This window comes from Rhineura floridana, chromosome 11, assembly GCF_030035675.1.
Source record: "Rhineura floridana isolate rRhiFlo1 chromosome 11, rRhiFlo1.hap2, whole genome shotgun sequence".
Lineage (NCBI taxonomy): Eukaryota > Metazoa > Chordata > Lepidosauria > Squamata > Rhineuridae > Rhineura > Rhineura floridana.
In genome coordinates, this window is record NC_084490.1 from 48,292,130 (window position 1) to 48,318,835 (window position 26,706).

The 26,706-nt window shown below is 45.9% G+C and overlaps 3 protein-coding genes and 1 long non-coding RNA gene across 7 annotated transcripts in view; 2 read left to right on the top strand and 2 right to left on the bottom strand.

Annotated features, from left to right (window-relative positions):
- The window catches only part of SMARCD2 (SWI/SNF related, matrix associated, actin dependent regulator of chromatin, subfamily d, member 2), a 46,163-nt gene extending 43,526 nt beyond the window's left edge, over positions 1-2,637 (bottom strand). The window contains exon 1 of the mRNA XM_061590203.1: positions 2,136-2,637. Within this exon, the coding sequence (XP_061446187.1) occupies positions 2,136-2,318 (183 nt within the window). The 5' untranslated portion in view covers positions 2,319-2,637. The remainder of the gene's footprint in view (positions 1-2,135) is intronic.
- On the top strand, positions 2,182-6,834 carry LOC133366749 (uncharacterized). Its single transcript, XR_009758475.1, has 3 exons — positions 2,182-2,606; positions 6,429-6,639; positions 6,796-6,834. It is a non-coding gene; the product is annotated as an uncharacterized LOC133366749 (long non-coding RNA).
- Positions 6,835-8,833: 1,999 nt separating this feature from the next.
- On the top strand, positions 8,834-25,960 carry LOC133366140 (zinc finger protein 696-like). 2 transcript variants are annotated; one of them, XM_061588903.1, is made up of 5 exons: positions 8,834-9,002; positions 11,541-11,657; positions 13,366-13,440; positions 15,450-15,701; positions 17,985-25,960. In XM_061588903.1, exons 2-5 carry the CDS (start codon positions 11,624-11,626, stop codon positions 19,514-19,516), a joined length of 1,893 nt encoding a protein of 630 aa, XP_061444887.1. In that variant the 5' UTR covers positions 8,834-9,002; positions 11,541-11,623; the 3' UTR covers positions 19,517-25,960. The 2 variants fall into 2 exon arrangements, with proteins under 2 accessions (XP_061444887.1, XP_061444889.1); XM_061588905.1 differs by having other exon boundaries at positions 8,835-9,002; positions 17,988-25,960.
- CRHR1 (corticotropin releasing hormone receptor 1) overlaps positions 23,281-26,706 on the bottom strand; it is an 81,516-nt gene continuing 78,090 nt past the window's right edge. For all 3 annotated transcript variants that reach the window (XM_061588907.1, XM_061588906.1, XM_061588908.1), the window contains 3 exons: positions 25,925-26,060; positions 25,074-25,115; positions 23,281-24,352 (listed from right to left, as the gene is read on the bottom strand). In XM_061588907.1, coding sequence (XP_061444891.1) covers positions 24,212-24,352; positions 25,074-25,115; positions 25,925-26,060 — 319 coding nt within the window. In that variant the 3' untranslated portion in view covers positions 23,281-24,211. The remainder of the gene's footprint in view (positions 24,353-25,073; positions 25,116-25,924; positions 26,061-26,706) is intronic.

Genomic DNA, 26,706 nt, shown 5'->3' on the forward strand with positions numbered 1-26,706 from the left:
GCTGGTAGGCTGACTTTGTCCACCAGTATGCTTTTGAAACATGTGACAAGCATGGAAGAGTACTTAGGCTGCTTAACAGAAAACCGATCCATATCACTAAATCTTGAAGATGTATCCATAATGTGCTTCTTCAAACCAATAAATAAATACACACACACACCAGAAGTCCCTCTGCCTTTGTCATCATTGCTGGGTGTCCTTGTTCTCTCCCCATGCCCCACACCACCTAAGAGTGTAATACTATCTCTTTACTTCAGGAACTGCTGAGGAGACAACTCTAATATTAAAAAGACTACTGTATAATCAAAGGTTGGTGGGGAGAACAGGATGGGACTGGGAATTCTGCTCCAGACAAAAGCTACAAGCCAAAAGGAACAAATTCAAGTTTCAAGAAAACTATTTCAGATTCTTCTCCAAGTGACATTTTACTTTTTCCCAAATTTATTTATTTATTTACCTATTTGCTTTTTATACAGTCAACCCATACCAGATGTTCTAGAAAGCTTTGCTCACCTACTTAAGAAAGCTAGAAAGCCAGTCTTATTACCCCATGTGACTCTTTACATAAAGATCCAATAGATCAGAGGCTCACAAACTGTGTTCTGTGGACCACCAATGGTCCACGAGCTTCATTCAGGTGGTCTGTGGCACATCTGTGGATTTATGATTGAAGACCACATTAAATATTCATATTGATTTTTCACTGTATTTTTATTGCTTCTTTTATTTGATATATTGTATTACAATCTGAATTCTATGAAATTGAAATTATAATACAATATGTAAGATTAATTATAAAAATCAATGTACAATTAAAAATCATACCACCTCTAGCACAGCACATTATAATTGCTCCACCAGGCAGGAAAATCATTAAGTGGTCCACCATGTCCCTCAGCAACATTCAAGCGTTGTGGGGGGGGGAGTTTGATTACCACTGCGATAAACCCAACTAGCTGATACAAGCTCTACCTTCATAGCTAGTTGTGACACTGGTGCTTGGAGATAACCCACATTTTTATTGTAGCCTCTCTACAATCCAAGCCTCCAGGACCACAGAGCCATAATAAAACTTTCACAGGCTCCAAATCTAAACAGATTCCTAGGGACAGAAAGTCCCACTGAAGAAGACGAGTTTACTTCTGAGTAAATGTGCACAGGGTTTCATCAACCAGCCCCCCCCCCATTTACACTACAGACTCTTCCCCTCCTCCTGACAAAGACATCCACCTAGACCTACAGTGTCCAGCTGGCACAGCCCAAGACTTCAGTGTCCCTCAGTGCCCCACTCCAAGACATCCTGCCCTTTGTTTAGATGTTAAGCTCCACGGTGAGAGCCTGAGGTAGATAACACCAGTAATTCAACCAGTAGCCTCGTATATATCACAATAAAAGTCCACCAAGCATTAAAAGTGCATTCACCCAGGCAGCTAATACCCAACCAAAACATGTTAGCTTAAAAAAAAAGTTTTGGAAAGCCCTAGACTCAGATACTGGCCGCTCTTCAAGGACGTTTCGCAGTGGCTCCTCTCTCACAATCCCCAAATATCTCCTCCTCTCAGCAGGCATTATCCTGATACTGCTGCCCCAACTTCTCGGACTCAGCAATCATCCCAACACGGGGATGCTCCCACCACAGATACGCCTAGAGGCACCCCACAGCTCTCAAGTCACCCAACCAGAAGTACACCCCTCACTTCTGCTTCCGCAAGAAAGCCTTTCTGCCTGCCTCCTACCCCAATACCACTCCCAAGTTACATCTGTCAGACCCACAGACGCCCTTTCTTCTCCCCGAGACACCCACTGCCCCTCTTGCCTTCAGAACCCCGATATCCCAACCCGGGGATACATTCTTAGAACGCTAATATATTCCTTATGTATCCCCAATATCCCTCCACATGCGTACACACCAAGGAAAGACTTACGCTCCTCCAAGTGAATCTATACGATCTCTTCACATGTCCCGATACGCTGGTCTCTCCCCCCCCCTCATTTGGTGATCAACATCAATCCCCTTCCTCATGCTCCCTGCCCTTCCCACAGGTATAATGCTTTTAGGATTTCGATAGCACTTCAGTGTTCAAAGCGATTATATCAGTCATAGCCCCACGCGCGCACGTGCCTTGCCCACCTACTTGGAACTGAGCGGCATGCCCCATGGGCCGGTATGGGGTAGCCCCGGCCGGACTGGATCCTCGCAAGAGCCCTCCTCCGGGTCCTGGGGCGGGGAGAGGAGGGGCGGCAGCCGCCGCGGAGGCAGCCGGCAGGGGCCCTCCCGGGGGCGGCGGCGTGAGCGAAAACCCACCGCGGGCGGCCATGGCAAGCTGAGTTGGGTGAGGAAGTCTGTCGAGGCAACGGCCGTATAAACGCTTCAAGCGCGACCGATAAAAGGAAGCGGCACTGGCTGACTGACGAAGCGGGCGGCTCGGAACAAGCTGTGGACTCCTCCTTTGGGACCGCCCCAATCAACCGCCAGAGCCCGGCCCGGCCCTGCAGCGGGGAAAGGAGGAGGAAGGGACACAAGCGCCTCTCGGGGCGGGCTGACGGCCCAGCGCAGCCGCTTCGACGCGCCAAACAACCGCCTCAGAGACAGACACGCGGGCTGGGTAAGCTCAGCGATCTCGTCACGAGAGCAAACACACGCGCACACCCTTTCTTTTATAGTGTGACAGGGCATGTCTCCTAGGCATGCTTACTTGGAAGTAAGTTCCACTGTGTTCAAGGGGGCTTATTCTCAAGAAAGTGCGCCTAGGATTGCAGCCTTAAAAGTGTATTTGCTGCACGATCCTAAACGTGTTTATTCGGAAGTAACTCCCGTTGTGTTCGATCAGACTTATTGCCCAGTAAATAAGCACAGCACATTTTCTTTGAAATAAAAACCAAACACACACATGCGCAGGACTGAACCTAAACAGCCCACTTTTTAAAAAAACCACATATCAAACTGGTGTGAGGTAAAATAACCATCCTCTCCATTTGTCAGGAAGATACCTGCTGGCTAAGCCTGAGTCCCTCCAGCTTTCTCATCTGTATGGGCTCCTGCTTAACTGGGAAATAGACAGTGACCAAAATAGGATTAGGACTTTTGAAACTGAGGGAACTCCTTGACAGGTCACTACGGTCATCTGAAAATCTGGTTGTGCTGAAGCCTAAATGGAAACTCATCTTAACAGCGATCTGGGCCTTTTCTGTTGTGGCACCCGCTCTTTACAATAGCCTCTCCCCAGAGAGTTAAATTTCATGAGCCAGCAATGACTTACCAGCTTACCAAGGCCTTTGGCTGGTACTGATGCCAGTAATTTCTCATAATATTGTGACTGTTGATGCTGCTGGTTTATCATTGCTGTATTTTTAATATATTTTACTGTAAACCACCTTGAAATATTTTGACAAACAGACAGTAAATATTTTTAATTATACAGCCACAAGAGTGGCTGTATACTATAGCCAGCGTGGGTTTTTCACATTCTGCAGTGTTAAATTGAGTATACCCCCATGCCATTCTGATGCTTCCCATAAGCTCATTTCAAAACAAAACCTTATAAAACTTATAGTTCTGAACTCAGAAACACTTGCTTAACAACCCTCTCAATTTTCATGGCGATACACAAAACAGTCAGAGAGAATAGGGAGTTCAAAGTCTAAAAACAGAGGGAAAAAACCCCCGAGCCCTTTTGGACTTTTTTCTCTGAGAGTTCTCATAATCGGTTGAAATTCATTAAAAAATCAGCCATATTCACAGAGTACCTGTAATCCTAATACTGACCTTGCCCCATACTCTGACCTTCGTCTTCTGCAGTTTAAAAGTTAAAAAAATGCCTGGATTATTTTTAATTAATTTAATAAATTTTGGCTGGCAGCCTATGATAACTCAGGGCATGCTCAGTAAGAACCAACTGTCAGAATTCTAAAAGCCAGACTCACAGCTGCTGGGCTGGCCTAATCAGGGGGCCACACCCACACCAGACTTTGATTTCACTTGAGACTGTCATGGCGTCCCTCAGAGAATCCTGGGAAGTGTAGCTTGTGAAGGGTGCTGAGAGGAGACTCCTGTTCCACTGAGGGAGCTCCAGTGGCCAGACTGGTTTAACAGTCAGCCACTCTGATTGAAGGTCTGTGAGGGGAACAGGACATCTCCTAGCAACTCTCAGCACCGTTCACTAACTACACTTCCCAGGATTCTTTGAGAGAAGCCATGACTGTCCAAAGTGAAATAAAGGCCTGGTGTGGATGTGGCGAGGGAAAGCTTTGGTTTAAATTTGGGTGGGAGGCTACATGTGCCTGCTGTAGAATAAAAAGGTGGGGGGAAACCTGAAAAATAATTATATTGTTCACAATGTTTTCCTTTTGGAAAGGAAAGGGGCTTCCCTTCTGCCCAGTGCTCACCCATCCAATCTCCTCCCCTCCCTGCCCCTTCCCTGCGTCAGTGTTGGACTATGACCTGGGAGACCAGGGTTTGAATCCCCACACAGCCATGAAGCTGATTGGGTGACCTTGGGCCAGTCACTGCCTCTCAGCCTCAGAGGAGGCAATGGTAAAACCACCTCTGAATACTGTTTACCATGAAAACCCTATTCAAAGGGTCACCATAGGTGGGGATTGACTTGAAGGCAGTCCATTTCCATTTTCAAACATGATTGCATAGAAATAAATCCCATTGAACTCAAATGATCAAACACTCCCTCCCTTCTCCCTCCTATCCCCTCCCTCTTGCCCCTTCCCTCCCCCTTCCTTTGCCCCTCCCTCCCCATCCCCAGCCCCTTCCAATTCCCTCTTTCCCCTTCCCCCTCCTCTTCCTTCTCCTCATGGTCAGTTTTACCTATCTTACGCATGATTGCATGGAAGTAAATACCATTGAACTCTATAAGCATGCAAATGATCAAACCTGCCCTCCCCTCCCCCTTCCTTTCCCCCCTCCAATATGCTCCTTTCCCTTCCCACTCCCACTCCTCCTCCCGCATGGTCAGTTTTTCCTATCCTAACCATCATTGCAGGGGAGTAAATCCCATTGAACTCAATAAGCATGCAAATCATCAGACCTGCTTTTCCCCTCCTTCCCCTCTTCTCTCCTTTCCTCCTCCCCTCCCCTCTTCCTTCTTCCTTCTCCTCCCCTGCCCACTCCAGCCCTTCCTCCCGGTCAGTTTTACCTATCCTAAGCATGATTGCACGGAATAAATCGCACTGAATTCAATAAACATGCAAATGATCAAACCTGTCCTCAACCCCTACCCCTCCTGCCTGCTCCCCTCCCAGTCCTCCCCTCTGCCTTTCCTCCCCTCCCTCCTCCTCCTCCTCCCCCCCTCCACATCCCCTGTGGTCAGTTTCACCTATCCTAAGCATGATTGCAGGGGAGTAAATCCCATTGAACTCAGTAAGCATGCAAATGATCAATCCATTCTCAGCAAACTTGCACAGGATCCCATTTCCTACCTCCCGGATTAAAAAGCAGGGAAATTCACTAATAGGCAAAAAAAACCCTTGCAGTTTAAGAACGTACCTATAGCCCACAGCTATTTCTATCAAACTTTAAAAAGCAGGGAAATTGGGCACCAGGGGAGCAGGAGACTTGACATCCTCTCTGAGATATTGTACTGCCCTACAAATTGGTCAAAATGCAGACACCATTTGGGTTGTTCTTTCACAGTCCAATCCACTTCCTGTGTAGCTTGGAATAATTTGGTAACATGTGCCTCTGAGCATATGGTGAGTGCGGTCAACACCTGCTATCTCCAATGATAGAGAATTATATTTTTGTATGTTTGTTGGTGGTCTTTTTTTCAAGGAGACTAAGACCCCGTCAAGAACAGGTTGCCACCCTATCACTGGATCAAGGACCTTGATCAAGGACCAAGAGTATAAAGGTTTTGTGTGCATTAAATTTCAGCTTGGTAGCCCACATTCATCCTATCACTAGTCTCAAGCATCAGTTCAGAACCTCCACATCCTTCCTGAATTGAGATAGGAAAGAGAGGAGCTGGAGCTGACTATTATCAGCATATTGATGACAGCCAATTCCAAAGTTGATGGCAACTAATTCCAAATCTTGGGACTCCATGTAGCATGGGACTATATTTCTCTGGGCTCACAAGGATGAACTCTGGTGAGGGAAACAATGAGGAAAGGTCACTTTGCATAAAACATTCTGGTTTTACATGGGAACTTGAGCACATTGCTAATGCTTCTCTGCCTGGAACCCCAAGAGGTACCTCACTTTGGGATTCCAGATAAAAAGACCTAACAGCAACCTCCTACCCTACTCCCTCAACTAGGGATGCTAGAACAAGGCATCCCACACAGGTAAGCAAGGGAACAGGGGACTTTTGCTACAAAATATGACTGCTGTAACTGTCTCCCACATTGCTTTTGCCATATGTAATTATTGTGTCTTGTTTGAACTGTATTGCTATAAATCTCTTTTCCTCCAACAGCGGGGAACAGTGTCTCTCACATAGAGGAGAGACATTCATCCTCACATGCAGGTAAGCTTTGTGTTGGCAAAGGCCAGACACTCCACTGCTTCAACCACTGCTGGCCACACACTTCTGAGCACTCTGGCCTTGTGAGATCACAGCCCAGATACATGCAGCTGAATAAGCTGCTCCTGCACACAGTTCTCCTGCAACCTCCAAAGAGGCAAGGGTGAGTATTATCACCGTCACTATAGTCTTGCACCCATGGGGATGTGCTGAGATATGAGGACTGGTTGAGCATTCATTCTTCTCTCATACTCTGTTGTAGAGCAGTAGCACTGGAGTGATTGATTGGCAACCTCATACATTTGTCTTTCCATTTCAGGATCTCCTCCATTCCGGATGCTGGTTAATAAAGTTTATGGCATTGCCACATGTGTTGCGTCTTTGTTATTGGGAGTGATAGATAGGGATCCCTTTGACACACCCTGCAGGGCCCTGTTTGTATATCTGAATACCAGATGCAGAGCACAATAACAGGAATGCTGTTGCTCTCATGCACCACTTTGAATAATTCCAGAGACATTTGGCTGGCCAGATATACACAGAGTTCAGGACTAGATGGAGACAAGTGACTTGCCCAAAATCATAAACATAACCCAAGGTAGACTTCATCACATTAAAAAAAAATTCCTAAGCCTGTCCTCTTCAACTGATTTCATCCCCAAATAATTTCCCTCCCTGATCCCTCCAATTTCCCTTTCCAAAATTAGTTTTCCACTAGATTCTCCCAAAATGTGTTCCATTTTCCCTTTACATTATTGATCTTTTATGTTGCTTACTATGAATAAGCCATGTTATGTTTAGCTTTAAGATAACCAGAATTAACTATTCAGCAGATTGGATCCAACCTGCATGGAAGTCCCATTGATTTTGAAGGGGTCTAAGTCCAACTAGCTTAGGTTGGCTCCAAACCAGTATTTGTATTTTTATTCCTACCTTCAGGAGATTTTCAGCTGAAGCTGTCAGGGGTTTATCAGACTGCATAGGAATTTAAACTGGAGGTAATAACTGTCTCAGATCTCATCCCTGTATACTAGTACCCCAGTGCAATTAACAATAATCCTTAATATACTTTCATGCTTTTAACATTAAACTGGAGTCATTGTCAAATTCATCTTAATTAAAACAAGAAGAGGTATGGCTTAAATGAGGTTTGATCCCCATTATCAGACTAGATGTGCTTTTTTTTTAACAAAGTAAAAGAGAAAGATTAAGTGGGTACACTTAGCATTTACATGAAACTGCTGAATGAGGTCATATGGAGTTTTGGAGTGCATTGTCATCAGTATGCTGATGACACACTGCTCTGTTTCTCCTTTTCATCTTCTGCAGGTGAGGCAGTGAATGTGCTGAATCAGTGCTTGGTTGCGATAATGGACTGGATGAAGGCCAATAAACTGAAGCTTAATCCAGACAAGACTGAGATATTGTTGGTGGGTGGTTCCTCTGACTGGCTGAGTGGTGTGCGGCCTGCTCTAGATGGGGTCACACTTTCTCTGAAGGAGCGGGTTTGTAGTTTGGTATGTGGAGCTGCCTTTGAAAAAGGTTCAGAAGCTTCAATTAGTGTAGAATGCAGCTGCCCATCTGTTGACGGGTTCAAGGCAAACAGAGCATATAACACCTATCCCAATTGCATGGACTGCCTGTACATTTCCAAGCCCAATTCAAAGTGCTGGTTTAGACCTATAAACCTCTTTATGGCTCAGGATCCCAATATCTTCTGGAACGCCTCTCCCAATATAAACCTACCTGGACCCTTAGATCTTCCTCTGAGGCCCTTCCCCAGATCCCCCCTTTGGGAGAAGCTTGGAGGGTGCTGACAAGGGAGAGGGCCTTTTCATTTGTGGCTCCCCATCTGTGGAATATGCTCCCCAGTGAGGTCTGCCTGGTGTCGTCATTGACATCTTTTCGGTGATAGGTAAAGGTGTATCTTTTCTCCTAGGTATTTGACTGATTGAGATGATGTTTAATATGCTGCCAAACTTTTATATGGCTGTGTGGGGGTGGTATTGCTATTGTTTTGTTGTTTATTGTTTTGTTTTAATAGTTTTATTTGAACATTGTGTAAGTTGCTTGGGGACTTTTGGGTATCAAGCAACTAATTAACAACAACAAACAACAACAATAATAATACAGCCTGGTCCCCAGTCACCTGGATCATATTATTCCTGTCTACAAGTGCGACAAAAAAATGAGGTGGCAGAATCCTTAGTCCGTTACTTTCCAAACTATGAACAAAAAAGGGGAAAGAGAAAAAAGAGCCGCACACGGGGAGTTTCTAGTAAAGAAAAGAGACCCATCAGCCACAAGAGGGCCTGCTTAGCTGCTGTAGGAGGAAAGGGAGGTCTTTCTCTTTAATTCTTTTCTCTAGCCAGGATGTAGAATTGAGCTTCCTGGATTTTGCAGCTTGCAGCTGCTTCCCCTAAGACCCCCCCCTCATCCCAGCTCCCTGGAAGGGGGCAAGGATTTGTCTCTAACCGGCCTTCACCGTTCTCAAGCAGGCCGCTTGCAGTCCCCGGCTAGCTACAGGTAAATGATCTGGAATTAAGGGGGGGGGCGGAATGTGCCAAGGACAACACGGCCTCTTCGATCTCTCTCCCCTCCTTCCTCCTCCCGTCGCCACCTTTTCAAGGTCCGATGCACAAGGAGGAAACAATGGAGGCTGTGCAGGACATAGATGGACCCCAGGGTGGGGGTGGTAACATCATTGCAATGCAGCGCGGTCATTTTGCTGCCTTGGAGATAAAACACCGACTGCACGAAGATCCTGGACTTAGACTAGCGGGGGGGGGAGGTATTCTGTGTAACGTGGAGGATCAGTTTGGAGGGAGGGGGTGGGAAGGGCCGAGTTTCTTGCAATCGCCTTTTGTATCCTTTACACCCGTTTCTCTACGGCCCCCTTCCTCACTTTTCAACAGATACTTATACCCTCCCAATAAAGTGTGCCGCTCCCTATAATTTCTGGTTTCCTTCCCTCTCGCCCCTCCCCCCCCGGATTGCTTCGATTTTTCGGCAACACCTTTAATGTGCGTACCTATCCAGCACAAACCTTTTTGCATGGATTTATTCCCCTAGTGTAGTAGTTCTGTTTCCATGCTACTTTATTTGTTTAAGTATTCACACACAGAGTTGGAAGACGATTAACTCAAGCTTGGGTCCTTCAGGATCGGGTTCCATGTATTTGAGGAAATGGTTCTAATCCATGCCATGAAGGCTTGTCATAATACTGTATAATTGTTTGTCTTTAGAATGCAACAGGATTGCTGTTTGCCACAACAGACTAACTCTACTGCCCCTCTGGAATTTGTTCATATCTTGTGCTACTACTTTGCATGTGGTTTTTGTCCACCAGACAAGCCAGCTGGGCTGTTAGGATTTTGAACCATGAATTAAAATATAACTAACTAAACAAATACTTTTAGGAACATAAAGTGCTAACAGTACATAGAAATGAAGGGCAGTTTTGCACATTACACAGATATCCAGGTTTATTTCAGTGGGAAGTTGCAGCCTGTGTGAGGCACGTATTTTTAAATATTTGTTAATCACATTCACAAATCTGAGGTTTAGATGTATATTTAAAGCTTTCTTTCTTTAGGTGTATGCATAAAAATCATAGGGTTGTATCCAATATTAGTCATATCCATTGAAATTAATGGACATGACTAACTTAGGTCCATTAATTTTGTCAGTTCTACTCTTGAGTAAAACATAGTTGGCTACAGTTCATAATGTTCAAAGTGGCCTAGGGTTCCTTACAGTCATTTAGTATTCCTTTCACAGCTGTGAGCAAGTTTTGGGTAACTTAATCCCCTACCGTTCCTTTGTGTTTTATTGCACTGTCCCCTTGTTCTGCTTTCCTAAGGAATAATATCTACAGCAATATATGGAAAAATTCCTGGATCAAATGCTGTACAGTCTGGCACAGTGGGAGAAAACATGGACTTCTTGCTGCTGCCCAGCTCACTGTACATAGCAAGAGTATATAATGGCATGTAGTAGGTATGTGAGATGTGTAATCACATCACTACGTGCAGCATGTTTCTTCTCAATCCTTCCTGAAGGATGCTATTATGCAACATGTGTAATATATTGGCACAGCTTGTTGACTGGTTGTTTCAGTCCAATTCATGTTTACAACCTCTTGGTACATCGCTGTGTTCACACACCTCAAAAAACAAGTCAGTGGTCCCCCCCCCCAAACGATTACTTATTTGAATTTATATCTCCATCCTTGGCCACAAGCTCAGTCGTTCTCCTTAAGTAAGACATTACTTCTTAGTCCTCTTCCCCTGCCCTCCCCCCAAAGTATAATATGGGGGTAATGAAACTGACCTATATTCCAGGATTGCTGTACTTGGAAAACTCTTCAAGTGCCATATAAATATAAAAGTCATTCTAGAAAGAAGTACCTACAAAGCCACAGAACCGCTTAAAAACACTGCATAAAACCAATATACTCTGCTGGTCTACCAAAATTAAAAATATAACTGCTTACAATAAAAAGCCTGGGGGAATAAACAAGCCGTAACCTGGGGTCAGAACTAAATAGGGTTGTATATAATGTTCGTCAGTATTAGACCCACTGAAACAAATGAGCATTGCTAATGTCTATTAATTTCAATGGGTCTACCCAGAATATGATTAACATTGGGTATAACCCATAGTGTTGCTTTGGGGAGGGGGTTCCCGGGACCATAATTGTGGCTTCTCTCTTGAGAAGGCCTCATACCAAGTAGCCATCGGTCTTATTTTCCTAAAAGAAAGCTCTCAGAGTAGCGCCCCCTCAGCATATCCCAGGAAATGGGGAGGCAAATACAGAAGCATGCAATCCTGAAGTTATGCAAGCCAGATTTCTCTCCTGCTTCCCATCTCACAATATGACAAACTCTGCCCCCTTAAAACATTGTTTTGTCTTTCTTTCCCACCACCCTCCAATTTCACCCCATTGCCTCCAATTTCACCCCATTGCTGCATAGAGCTGATCATCAAGATCACTGGGTTGCCCTAGAAAGGTTTCTTGTGGCCATCACATGACACAAATGGTTTCAATTCTTTTTGATTTAGGTGCTTGTCAAGAGACTCTCTTGCCAAAAGGGAGAAGAAAGGCTTCAGAGACTTCTAGCAAGAGAGTACCTCTGTGTGCCGACATGCAGGAGAGCTATGAAACAGTGATCTCGCTGGGTAAGGGATCCCACTGTTTAAAATGTCTACGTCAGACTAGAACTTGAACCTTACCCACGTGCTCCTAGAGCCAGAAGGCAAGTTCTGTGTTTGGGGAGGCTAAGATGCCTAGTACTTTATGATACCATACTAAATTTGACAGTGTGCGTGTACACACACACGCATTCACAGATTCAACTTACCAGCATTCCTGAATGAAATATTTTCATCATTTGTGCCCAAGTGCTGAGCCACATTTAAGCTTCAGGTATGCTGCTTACTGCATCAGTACCTCATACTATTTATTTATTTAAACAAAATTTATTTACTGCTTGATTGTAACAAAACCTCTAAGCAGTTGACAAGACAGATTATAGTGTCAGCCTCATGGAAGCTCCAGGCAAGCAAATTTTTCAGCGTACCAAGTAAAACTGACATTTTTACTAGAGAGTAGTTGCTTCTTTGTACCTTGTCCCATCATGTGAATGAGGCAGGTAGCAACACTTAGAGCCCAGTAAAGCAAACAAAATAATCAGCAAGTTTCCGTTACCACCAACATCTGCTTGACAGACAAGGAACACTAGCGTGTGTGGCATGTTGTGGCGTGCACACAATTCATGTGGGGCACTGGCTCAACCTGCGGGCTGGTGTCGAAGGCAATATGCCTTTGAATACTGGTTGCTGGGAATTGCAAGTGGGGAGGGCACTGTGGTGCTCATGTCCTGCTTGCAGGCTTTGCATAGGCATCTGGTTGGCCAGCATAAGAACAGGATGCTGGACTAGGTGGGCCATTGGCCTGGTCCAGAAGGCAGGCTCTTCTTATGTTCATGGTAGATATATGAGAGCCCAAAGCATAGCATAGAAAATAGCTTGTCCACCATTAGCAATCTTTCAGGGAATACTATTACTGTTCTTCTCTCTGAGGAAACCTTAGTAAGCTTCCAAAGAATCCCAGGTTCCACCAAACATAGTTTAAAAACCACTAAAACATACAATATGTTGTCTCCTGCCCCAAAACTAAAAATAGCTCTGTACCACCTTGAGCTATCACCTGGAAATTGTGTTGTTGTGATGCCAGTTTGCATCACCCCGTGTCCTGTGCCTAGATGTAGCACCACAAAGTAAGGTGGGGACTGGATATTACATTGGTTGCCAGTTTGTTTCCGGGCCCAATTCAAGATGCTCATGCTTGTGTTTAAAACTCTAAACGACTTAGGTCCCAAACATCTGAAAGATGCCTCCTTCCCTATAGACTGTCTTGGGTGTTGAGTTCAGCAGAGGGGGCCCTTTTGGTAGTTCTGCCACCCTCAGAAATGTGGGAGAGGGCATTCTCTGTAGTGGCCCATAGGTTTGGAACTCCTTCCCCACCGAGGTACATCTGGCAACTTCATTGGATAGTTTTAGGCAAATGCTGAAGACACACCTCTTTACCCTGGCCTTTCACAACTGAGACATATATTTTTAGGACCCACCCTATTTTGGGATTTTAGGTGTTTTTAATGCTGTATTTTAAAATTGTTGTAACCTGTAATAAATTATGATGATAGTGATACATACTTTGATGGGTCATTGGGGGGGAGAGATGTCATTGATTTTTAAGTCCATATAAAATTGCTTCTCTACCTTCCTGCATATATAGCATCCAAAGGCCATTGCCTAACCAACTCTTTTCTTCCCTGAGAGTATCTTCTTTGGCTTATTGACCTGTTTTCTGCTCTTCTCCTCTTAGCGGAAGAAATTGCCATTAGCTGGCCCCGGATAACTGCCTTCACGGAGACCCGAGGGCGCAGAGGCTTGGCTCCTGGTAAGTCCTTTATGAGAAAGGATTGTTTTTTCTCAGTGAAGACAGAGTGGGCTACAAATCCTTCTTCTCCTTCTTTTCAGCTACTTTAAAGAGTAGAGCTAATATCTTCCTCAGGAGTTGGAAGTCCCCACGGTTACATTCCCACCATACATTTATTCCACTATTATTCCACTTTAAACAGTCATGGCTTCCCCCAAAGAATCCTGGGAAGTGTAGTTTGTGAAGGGTGCTGAGTGTTATTAGGAGACTCCTGTTCTCCTCACAGAGCTACACTTGTCAGAGTGGTTTAGCAGTCAGTCCCTCTTTCCAGAGAATTCTGAGAATTGTAGCTCTCAAAGGGGAATGGAGTCTCCTAACAACTCTCAGCACCCTTCACAAACTACACTTCCCAGGATTCTTTGGGGGAAGCCATGACTGTTTAAAGTGGAATAATAGTGGAATAAACGTATGGTGGGAATGTGGCCCACCTCTACACCAGTACTGAAAGTGAAACTAGAGTTTGCTCCAGTGTTGCAGGGGTGAGGAGCCTTTTTCATCCTGAGGGCTACATTCCCTTGTGGATAACCGTCCACATGCTCATAATGGGTGAAGCCAGGTGAAAGTAGACAGAGCAACAAATGTGACTCTTATCTTTGTACAATAGACTGTGTGGAAATAGAACTGTCTACACCCCCATCTCTCCATCCAGGCAAGCAAGAGCTCATTAATGTTAAAGGACACATTCCAGCCAAGCAAAAGCATTCAAGGCGGACATGAAGCAGGGCCAGCGAGAGGTGCAGCCTGGAAAAAGATGCCATGGTCTGAGGAATACCTGGGGGTTAGATAAAGAGGCCCAAAGGGCCACATGTGGTTCTTGACCTTGAGGTTCCCCACCTTTGTTCTGCTATATGAGGTTGTTCCAGTTACATTCCTAAATATTGTATTTATTAATTTTTGTAGAAATTATGGATCATCATTTACAAACTGTCAGGTGCTCTGGTTCAAGCACTAACAAATGCCAGCTTGCCGTTCACACCAAAGTCTGCCATTCCTTTCATACATTTTCCCCCTCCTACCCAAGCTACAGCAGTGGCTAACACCTAGAGCCAGCATGGCCTGCAAAATTAGGCCTGCCAGGTTCCTAACTTGGCCCACCAGGCCATTTTTCCCCAGCCACAAGTATCCACCCCACCCCTGATGTCATCTCTCTTCTCCCTCGCACAGCCACCCTCTTGTCATTTTCAACTGACTCACTTGGTCTGATGCTCACTTTCAACTCTGCCTAATATCCCATTCAACTCCCTCTCCACTTAAATGTGTCCCACAACAGGCTCATCCTGAGCATGTGCGGAGGAACCTTCTCATGAAATCCCATTGACTAGCACTGGCCACAGAAATGCCTTTTTAAATTAAAAAAACAAACATGTTGCACTACCCTTGACATAACAAACCATTCCCAAAAGACGCAATACAACTGGAGAAAGCTCTCTGGAAAAAACACCCCATCAGAGTCTATGGAAGAAAAACTCACCGCAGCTATCAACATGGCAGAGACCTTGTCAAATGCTTGGCTTATGCAAAATAAGCAATTTCTTATCATTTCTACTCCAAACTTGGCATGGACAATCCTCAAATGTACCTTGCCTACACTGTTAAGTTTCAAATCAGTCCAATGAAACTTTTTCTAATTCTAAACCCTAGAAGTTCCTTCACCCTCAATTTCTCATTATGGTGGCGGAATGTGATTCAGCCGACTCAACCTTTAACATAGGTCCACAACTGGCCCTGTAATTAAATGTCTCCAAATCTTTTCTTGTTTTTTTACTGGAGCAGGACAAAGATAGCCACATGGTCTTGCACAAATTGTATTGATGGCACAATCTGGGCTCCCTTCCTGCAGAATTTCACAGGCCCTGCCCAAGAACTGTGTAAATTAGCTCACGCCTAGGGCAACAGGCTCACTGGACCTTCTGTTCAGAGCAGAGCTTGGCATTCATTTTGTTTTGTTTTCACCATCTTTTCCTTTACAGGGCTAGAAATGGAACCTGAGCAAGGGCAGCTGGCACCTTTGCAGGGGCAAGCAGCAGCGGCAGCAGTGGCAACTACAGCCGGATCGAGCGAAGAAGGGATCCTGCCAGACTTCCGGAGGCAGCTCGGGGTAATCCTGCAGACTGTTGGCAAGGCACAGGTGGAGAAGATGCTAAGAGAGCTGGTGAAGGAGCAGGAGCAGCAGGGAAGAGTCCGGCAGCGCAAAAGAGTGGCCAGGAGCCTCCGACCTGGAGGTAAAGGCATTGGCTGGAATGAATGGGGCACTGAAGCCTGGGCATCTTGCTTTGGGCGGCCAACAAGGGTGTAGCAGGCAGGTTTTGCACCACTCAAATACTACAATTTTTTTTAAAAAGTGTTTGTAAGATCTGCAGCCAAAGATTTGTCTGATTATTTCAGATCATGATGTGATATTCAGAGCCAGCCTCCTCACCCCATCTTGGCTTCCCTGGCTTCCAGGCAGCATGTTTCCCCTCTGCCTTCCTGTTAATTACTCAAAACTCTCCACCCCTACATACTGTGACAGCTTTTCCTGGCCTAGCCTTTCTCCTTGGGCACCCATCACTCCATTCCCTGCCTCCTCAACCCTTCTTTTCTGTGTAGCACCTTGTGCTTCAAATGATTAATGCAAAATAGTCAGATATGTTCAGAATTTGCAGTTTACTCAAGTTGTAGAATTTGGCCTGCCTTGGAGTCAAATTTGGTTTTTGGTTTTATTTTTTTAGCACAGGGCAAACAGAATCCCAATAATTCAGAATAAAAATATCACTATTGTTTTCTGTCTGCTTGTGACGTGGGGGACAAATGTCTTTGTCGATGGGGATTTAAGCACTGTAGAGTGCAGATTCCAGCAATTAATGTCAGATACAGTTCAGAGGGCTGATTTTAAACTATAAAGGACTAAATGACTTGAGTCCAACATACCAAGAATCTGTCTCAGTACTTTCCTAAGGAGCTGTCTTATATAAAGTGAAACCATTGGTCTGTCCAGCCCAGGATGGGGAGCCAAGGGCCAGATGTGGCCCACCTGGCCTCTCCATCTGAACATCAGGAGTCTTCCTAAGACACACACCCCTCCCTAGCCACACCCCTTCTCCCCAGGCCACATCCCTCACTGGTCCTTCTTTGCATCTTCCATGTGTGTTTTTGCAGGGCTTCAGTATATCCTTGAACTCTGATGATTGCCTGGATGGAGAATAGGGGGTGTATGTGTGGAAAGAAGCTTATTGTACAAAGGGACAATTAATATTCATTGCTCTGCCCGCTTTTTCCTCTTCCCCTGCTCACCACTGTCATGTGGGTTGCCTAGAAGTGAAAGTGGTCCATGGCTGAAAAAGGTTCCACCCTGCCCCGGTCTAGGCCATTTTACCGTGATTGGTACCAGATTTTCAGGGTTTTGGCCAGAAGTCTTTCCTCCACAAGATATTTTTAAAGAGACTGAATCTGGGCCCTTTTACATGCAGAACATGTGCCCTACCACTGAGCCCCTCTGTGATCTGACACCACCACACTCTGTAAGGCTGACCAGGTATAGCCCCTTAAGACTATAGAAGAGAAAGGTCCAGTTTCATCTTGTACAGCAGATGTGGGGGACCTTTGGCCCTCCAGATGTTGCTGAACTGCCACTTCTATCATCCCTAGCCACTGCCCATGCTTGCTGGGACTGATGAGAGTTGTAGTTCAGCAACATCTGGAGGGCCAAATACTCCCCACGCCTGTTGTAAACATTCCTTTATTCTTATTTCCAACATGCTAAGATGTATCCACTTTTGCTGTACCAAGTGCAGCTGATAAAAGGTAATTCAGTGGCACCTAGTATGACAGCTATGACTGTTCCTGGAACAAGAGAGTTTGACCATAGTAGATCAGGCATTGGTGACTTCAAGACTGGATGACTGCAACACACTCTGTGGGGTTTTCCTTGCACTTGACCTGGGAACTGCAGTTGGTGCAGAATGCTGCAGCACTGATACTGACAGGAGTGAGACCCTGTCAGCATATAACACCTCTGCTCAGAGATCCTCACTGGATGCCAGTTTGTTACCAGGTCCAGTTCAAGGTGTCACAATTGGCATATAAAGCCCTTAATAGCTTGCGGCCATTTTACTTGCAGGATCACCTTACCCCACATGTGCCCACTCGACCAGTCTGTGGAACTGGCATTATTATAGGTGCCACCTGACACTCATTCCCCACTTTTGAGAAATTATTCTTTCAGTGTGGCAGCACCTATTCTTTGGAACTCCCCGCCTGTTGACATCAGGCAGGCACTTTCACTGTATTCTTTTTGGTGCCTACTTAAAAACGTTCTGTTTAGGCAAGACTATCCAGACACATAGATATTGATGTGTTTTAATTTCTTTGTAGGTTACTGCTGTTTTAATTGTCTTTTAAATGTTTTTAATTACTTTTTGGTAATTGTTTTTATTAATTTTAATGGTTCTTGTAAGCCACTTGGAGGTTTTCTTACAATCAGATGGTATCTAACTTGTTAAACAAATAAATAATTTCTGTCTCAGCAGGTGATGAAACAGGTGGGCAGAACAACTTGGAGGCCACACGTGCTGGAACAGTGGAAGGACCACCCATCCTGTCTAGAAAGCCACCTGAGAATGAGCTGCAAGTGCCCCTCTTATGTCCAGGGATGGTGGCAGGACAAAAGCAATCAATTTCAGGGAAGCTTTTTCTTGGGGATGCCAGAGGATGTAAGAACAGCCTTGTCCATCAGCAGACCCCTGCAGGAACGAGGTGGGGGGCAGGCCTTGAGCCTAGGGAGAGCATCGGCTGCAATCCACTCCACAACATGAGCCGGGACTCCCAGGATGCTGGAAGAGTCTGGCCACCTTTTGGCGAAAGAGCCCAGTTCTTCTCAGGGTGGCAAAAAAAACGCTGTACCCAGAGACGGCGGCGCCCACCTGCAGGAGAGAAACCCCACCGCTGTGGGCCATGCAGGAGAGCCATTGTTGTCCCACCACCAAGTTCCAGCTCACCTCCAAACTCTGCATTGGCTCCTCTCCCCAACTCTGCCTCTGCATCGTCTCCTGTCTTGCCTCTGAACTCTGTAGGGCCTCCAACTGCTCATTCTCCAGCAGGGAACTCTGCTTCAGCCCAACCCCGAAAACCCCATGCCTGTGAGGAGTGTGGCAAGCGATTCCGAATCCTTGTGAACTTGGAACGGCATCAGCAACGTCACGCAGTGGAAAAGCCTCACCAGTGCCATGACTGTGGACGGCGTTTCCGTTGGGGCTGCCACTTGGAGCGCCATCGGCGGTCACGCCGCTGCGTGGAGTGCGGCGGGGGCCTCGCAACGCCTCCACCACCACCCTCTCCTCCCCCAGAACCTGACCGGCCCTATTCCTGTGGGGAATGTGGGAGGCGGTTCACACAGCGGTCGGCGCTCAGTAAGCATCGGCGGCTGCACTCAGGGGAGCGCCCTTACGGCTGTGGAGAGTGTGGGAAGCGCTTCCTGCAGCGCTCAGACCTCACCATCCATGTGCGCTCACACTCTGGGGAGCAGCCCTATGTCTGCACAGAGTGCGGCCGCCGCTTCAGTGTCAGCTCAAACCTCAGCAAGCATAGGCGCATGCACCGTGGGGAGCGCCCTCATGCCTGTTCTGTCTGCGCCAAGCGCTTCCTGCAGCGCTCAGAGCTCCTTATCCACCAGCGTGCTCACACTGGGGAGCGCCCCTACCCCTGCACAGCCTGTGGAAAGCGCTTTGCTCGTCGGGCACATCTCAAACGACACCAGCGCACCCACGGCAGCTTGCCCACCACAACCACTGCCTCTCGTCACCAGAGTGCCCGTCTGCTGGCCACCTCTGCAGCAGACGCTGCCACCCTTCTTGAACGTCAACAGCACGAACATGAAAGGGTGCCAGATGCCCCAGAGCCACTCTCCCACACCAACACACATGGTACAGGGCCACACCCACCAGCATCTGGGCCCACTGTCTTTTCGGCAGCCCGAAGTCCTGTGGGTGCTGCTTCGTTGGGCCTTCCCTGGGCTGTGACCTCCTCTACCCGCCTTCCCTTCTGTTCCAGTTCTCTTTGATCTGTTGGTAGCTTTCCTGCAACCCTGCCCTTCATCAGTCCCTTGTGACCAGTGGGCTTCTCAGCTGAATCTGAGGCCCAGCTGTGGGTAGATGCAGTGGGGGGCAGACCAGGTTCTAAGAGAGCATGGGGGGTAGCTTATATTTTGGGACCCAATCTGTGTTTTCTGGAAAGCCTGGCAGTTTTGTTTTGTTTTCTACTTGAAGCCTCCTGCTGAGCTCTAGGTGGGGCCCCCATTGTCTGGGTGAGGTTGGAAGTAGATGGGCAACCAAAGTCCCTGGGTGGGACTTCAGCTACATTCCCTGGACTTTTGATTGAGCTCTTTAGCTCCAGACAGTGTGATCCTGTTGGGCACAGTATTTAAAGTCTGGGGGAGAGGGATTAGGTACCCTACCTTTGTGGTTGGGGAGTGGAAGTACCCCAGATTGACAGCACTAACAATTGTAAGCAGTCATCATTCCTTGTGAGCTACAGTGTGATCACAGGCATGCATTTCACACAGACACACACAAAGTGCCTGTTTTCCTAACATCACCGAGCACATGATCACCTATCCTCCCCCCACACCCATAATTTTGTAAACTTCATTAGGGCCCCCAACACGCTAACCCTTGGTCTTTTTGGCCAACAATCTCTTCTTAATCAGACTGCCTGTTTCCTTTTGTGGGAAGAGAGGTCCAATGAGGCTTCTCCCAAGTGCTTAGTGCCCACTTCTGGAGACAAAATGGTTCACTTGGTCATGCTGTTGAGTTCCTCTCACAGAAACACACTGGTAAATGCATAAACTGGGGATGGGTTGAGCGTGCAGCTTGTAGGATCCAACACGGTTTGTGCTTCTCTTCTATCAGTAAACAAGATTTATCACAAGGCCCAAAGGCACTGGAAGACCCAGGACCAGAGTGAGAAAAACAAGCTAAAACAAGGAAGGACAGTCACTGATCCTTCAGAGCAGTTCAGAAGCAGGGAATGGGGCAGTGAGTTGTGGCAGGATTTGAATTGTTTGCTGCTTGCTGGATTTGGGACAAGGTGGCTGGTGCCTTCAAAAGGGGCTATAGTGCTTCCTTCACCACCAGCTCCTAAGAAAGCAGACTGACAGAAAAAACAGGAGGAGTCTGGTGGGAATTGTGGACTAGAACAATTTGGGGGGTGGGATTCTGGTTTCTACAACCATGTGTTTTCCAGCTCTGATGAGAGTAGTAAGGTTTGCTGCTGAGTAGGGCTGAAAACCCCTTGGCCTGCACCAAGACTGTTCCCAGCTGTATGGTAGTTTACCAGACCAGTATTATTTCTCCAGTTGCTTGTACATTCCTGGTACCTTTTTAACTGGTGTTTTATTGCTAGGGGTGGGATTAGAGGGATGGGCCATAAAGGTCTGTGGCTTGGCCTGGGCTGTAGAGTAGGGACAGGATTAATAATACCTGATTTAGGACTAATACAGTAGAACTTCGTTTTATCAAATCTTAGCATGGAGTGTCTTTAACCAACACAGAAAAATGTTGAATCCAAAACTGTAGATGTAAATGAATCCAGTAGCCTATTTTGCAACTCCCTCCCCCCAAAGAAGATATTTTGCACCTCTCAAGACTTAAAATGTGAATTTTGTACAAGTATTTTGGGTTTGGTAAGGACAGATCTTCAGAATGAGTATTGCTAGGCTCAAGGCCATTCACCTTCATTTGACAAGTGTCTAGATGTGAAGAACTGTCACATTTTGAATTTATGCCATTTTCTTTTGTCACAGTGCATTTACAATTGCATGTGCATCTTCATCCTTTTTCTTGCCTACGTGCATTTTTAAAACATGCATAGGGAAACTGGAGTGGCCCTGAGCACAATTGCCCAAACTACCCTGGATCCCATTGTCTGTGGAAGAGTTTAAGAAGTTAGGCAACAATCCTAACCCCTTACCTGGGAGTAACCCCAATGAATTCAACAGAAGTCTTCTGAGTAAGACATGGTTAGGGTTGCACTTAGTATGATTCAGCAAAATCCATTCTGATTCTGTCCTGACCTTTGAATGACAAGGGTGAGAAAACAAGGGAATTGGTTTGACAGACCACTGATACATACGTTTTTGAGTGGGGACTGTCAGATGCAGCAAGAAGGTGGATGCTGATCAGCTAGGCCTTGAGGAAGGAGTACCATTCACATCAGTAGTCATGTAGAGAGGGAGAAGTTCAGCAATAGTTGGAACTGTACGGTAGGGCCCCACTTTACAGTGGTTCGCTAATACAGTAGTCTCAATTAGACTAAAGCCCCAGTCATACGGCGCTTGTTCCGCTCTTATGGCAGTTTTTGGGCATCGCGTGCCATTCAATGGGTTCTGCTTTACAGCGGTTTTCACTGTACAGTGGGGGTCCAGAACGTAACCCGCTGTATGAGTGGGGCCCTACTGTATGTATGTATTGGAACTGTGGTTCTATTAAGGTATTGGTGTGGGTCATTCCACCAATGGTTAGTTCCTTTCATGGTCCTCTGTAATATCATATTCACGCAATGGTTTATTGCTGCAAGATCATTCGCCCGCAGATCTTGCCAAAAGGTGTTTTGCATTGTTTGACAATGCTTTGAATGACTTGATATTCCAGGTCTGCCCAACTTGTGACCACCAAATTGAATGCCGCTCACTAGCGACATGGTGAGAGAACCTGCTTAAAAAAAACACTCTGGGTTGGGTCCAGACTAAGTCATGCCTTAGGACCCAATAAGATCAATGGGACAAGTTAGTAATGACTAAGGTGTGTATTAGATTGCAACCTCAGTCTAGATTTAACCCAGTATTTGCAATCACAAGCACCAAAAATAGTTTTGTGATCTGCTAGCAGATTTGTTTTTGGCTTGGTGGTCCATAAGTTACACAGGCCTGCTTTAAATTAAACTTGGGTTATGTGATATGGAGTAGGTATTGCTGTTAGCCAATTAGAAGAGTCTTATCGCTTGACAGATATGGAATCCCTGCATCAGTACTTCACTATCAATTCTTGATGGCTCCATGGCTTCCTTTGCACTCTCTCCGCCTTCCAAGTTATTAACAAATGACTAGGCCATTTCTAGAGGCTGGTTGAGGCATTACATTGGTCAGATTACTCATGACATGCACTGAGATAAACCACCTCAGCAAATGCATTCCACAAGAGACACAGATGCTGATACCTGAGTAGATTCTAATATCTGACCAGTGAGCCCCAACTAAAATGCTGGTGATGGAACCATTATTTTCTGATGGAAATCTTGGTGTGAGACCTGGTGCAGGATATGTTCTGCTCAAAATAAAATTCTTGCACCAAGTTAATCCAAATTCGGCAAAAAGCTGAATCAAATAGTGTAGCCTGTGTAAATTATGCAAATTAGCCTATATTTTGTTGATAATGAGAAAGGGCAATGAAACATTTCCTCCTGGCCACAGGAATCCTGCTCAGGCTGTTGCTCCCTAGCTTCTGAGATTTCACCAGGCGTTGTTCATATACTTTCAAATCTATTAGAAGCTTGCTTTTCAAAACGCAACAAAAAGCTGAGATTCTCAGGGTGCTGAATTTTGTGACCAGTGCTGTTTGCTACACGTGTGTGGTGCTGTTACAGACTACAGACAGGTCTGGCTTTATTCCCCTGGGTTGGAAAAATGCCCTAGTTTAGATTAATGGTCCAACATATAATTCCAGAAGAATAGAAAAGTACAAGCAGGGGCTGGGATGGTGGTTTTCTTTATTAAGAGATACCAAAGCCAAATGCATGAATACCCCCACTCTACTTTCAAGCTCAAGGGGGATTTCCACAGGAGAAATTTGGTGAAACCCAAACAACTATTGAGTGGATCATGGAGTTACTGGGTGGGTGGGTTGCCTTGCTGAGGCAGAGGATTCCAAAGGCTTCAGCTTCTGTTTTGGCAGCAGCAGCAGCAGCACCTGCTGCTGCTGGAATGAATGAGCAAGGACACGGGAATGGTACTGCAGGCTCCCACTCAGGATTCTGAGCATCAGTCACAGAGATGTCCTAAGGAAGTTCACAGACAGGCGTGATGGGGATGTCTGCCTGCTCTTTTTAATCCCCAGGATCAGGTAGGCAGCAGCACCGAATATGGAATTTATGCTTTTGGCTTTTTATTGGATATTAGCCACATCTGTCCTTCACAAATCCTTCAGATCTTTTTAAAAAGGCATTTATGCTAATAGCCATCTCAGCATCTTGTAGCAAGGAGTTCCCAAGTTTGGTCTTGCTGCTCTAAAAAGAATATCTTCCTTTGGTTTTGCTTGTCAACCAACGCCTGTGGGGAATTATTTGACATCCCAGGTTTTGTACTCGGGAAAGTGAACCATCCACCCCTCTGCTCTTTCCACAGTGATTTGATAGCCTTTCCCGGACCTATAAGCAAAGAGAGCAAAGAGCTCCAAATGGCACGAGGAAGTGATGTAAGCCACACTTTCTAAGGAATAAATGTTGGGGTTGAAGGCCTTGGCCTTCCTGTTGTTTCAGAGCCACTGGATCCTTCAAAGACTTGCAGTTCTGGCCATACAAAACATTTGCTTCCAATGCAAGTGATCTCTCACATAAAGAGGCCAACATAATGTGGACAGCAATCTCTGAGAACTTTCCTGAGCCAGAACTCTGGGGGAATGAAAATCCTGTCTTTGCGACTGCCAAGTCATGCCCTGTCCCCCACAACTTTACTAAAGTATCAGCTCCATGGTTTGGAGCAGCCTCAAAGAGGCGTTGACTGCTTGATGCTGTGGAAGCTGACGCGTGTTGGAGAGGTGGGGATGGACATGGCCCTGGCTACGCGGGCACGGATGGAGTGTTTGTCCTGCCACCGGTGCCATCTTTTCCGTACCGCAGAGCGGACCTGGGGAGAAACATCAACAAATACCAAAAAAGGGTAATTACCAATGCCCTCCCTGCAAGGGGTGCCAGGTTAAATGGAGAACAAGGAACCTGTGCCTTTCACAGTTGTTTTAGAATAGGGGTGGGGAATCTGTGGCCTTTCAGTTATTGCTGAACTCCCAACTCCCATCATCTCGACCATTGGCTATGCTGAGAGCTGAGTCCAACCACATCTGGTTGCCCATCGTGTTAGAGGGAAGCTTCAGCAGGTGGAAGGTTTTATTTTTTGTTGACAGTGGTAGAAGGAGCTGTAGGTATTGAAAATCTCCTTTCTACCGGGGGGCGGGGGGGGGCGGCCGACACACGCACACACACACAGCACAACATGACATTCTTCAATGGGAAATGGATTGGTCATAAAAAATCCAGGGATACAGAAATTCTATCATCATTTTCCTGATAGCTTTCCACCAGTAGGGATATTGTCATGGGGGCAGTTTGTACCAGATCTCATGCAGAAGCTCCACTTCTGCTGTCATCCTATTACTCTTAAGTTTGAGGTTTCATTCCTTTCTGCTTCAGGGTGATCAGTCTCTGCCCAGAGTAATCGCTTTCACCTCCGTACCACCCCCCTGATCTGGCGATTCTTCTGTTTTTTGAAAGACTACACAAGAGTTGGTCAGCATGCAAGATGAGATCCAGCAGACCACCATCTACCCACTCATTCCCCCGCCCTGGCTCACCTCGCTGTTCAGGAAGCAGTAGAAAACGGAGACAAAAAAGCCCTGATTAGAGAAGAACAGAACACAGTCAAACACTGGGGGGGGGAGAGAGAGAGAAATAGCCACAGCCTTTTACCCTGTGTTTCCTATGATTCCTATAGGGCATGTCCAGTGGTTGATTTCCTTTTTAAAAATTGACAAGTGCTGGGGCTCAACTCTGATCTGTAAACCTTGTTTTATAATCCAAGATGTTTGGGAGATGGCCTGTGGTTAACACAGGCACAGAGTAGGAGGGAATGAGATACAAGCTTCACATATTCAACAGCACACTGTCACTACTTTGCATGCTCTGGAGCTCAGTATTGTCTCTGCAAACAGGTTTCCTAGCTGAGCCCTAAGAGGAGGAGGCTGCTGAGCTTATTAGTTGGAAAAATGGGGGTGAGGGCTCCTTTCTTTGTGGGGAAGGGGAACATGAAATGATCCCTGGAGCTGGGTGTGTACCAGTTTTGCTATAGTCTAAACAAAACAGATTCAATTGCACTTTTCCCATTTGAAATTCAACCTTTGAGAGATAATCTTAAGCCTTGCTAGTGAGTTTGAAGGCAGTAACGTTATGTTTACTCTGCCAATTTTTACACCTTCCATATATCATGGTGTGTGTTTTCACTTTCTTTCTAAAACCTTTAAATATTCAACAGGATCTATTATCTGAAATGCTAATTGGGGGGGATGCTAACTAAAAGACTACATTAAATAGTACATAAATACATTTCAATTATTGCAAACAATTTCAAGGTAGAAGATTCTATTTGAATTCTATACTCCCAGCCCCAAATTCATTTCAGCTCTAGTTCCTATGAGGTTTTCCATACCTGGAAGGATTCCAAGACAGAGTTGAAGTAGATGAAGACTACCTGGGATATTTCATCTTCACCAGGGTTGACAAAGAAAAGCATGTAGGTAATGCCCAGTAAAGGAAGGAGCACAAGGGTGGCCTTCACAGCTTTTCTGAAAGGAGGACACTTGTTACCATCCATCCCACTCCAGATGAGCACATCCATGTTCCCTTGCCAAAGACTTGGTAGCAGAATATCAGTGGGAATTATTTATTTATTATTTGATTTATATCCCACCCTCCCCAGCAGGAGCCTGGGAATGAGTTGGTAGAGTCTCAAGGGTGGACTATAGGTGAGGATCACATTACTGAATGCCCTTCTTGCAAACAGAAAACTATGGCACCAAAGAGAAAGATAGGCAGAACCTCATCTCCTGATGTGCTTAGTGTTCCACTTGCAGGGAATCTACTACACGGGAACATTCAAAAACAATATCCTCCATGTGCAGCGAGAAGCGGCACGACCTCAGCGCCTCTGCCACTTCATTCTGCTGCATGTGTAGATTTGACCTGAATTTGGGTCAGAGCCCAATCTGTTTTCTATGCTTGAACCCAGGGCACATGAAGCAATAATAACGATGCTGAAGTACACAATGCCGTATTCCTCAGAATAACCACAATTAGCCTCTTCCTATCTGGGATTATTAGGGGGGAGGTAAAATTTCCAGTCCACAAGATCAGAGTTGGCTTCTCTTCAGTTCAGAGATTGTGTAATGACCTTACCCTAATGGCAGTCACCTTCCCATGACTTCTGCACTC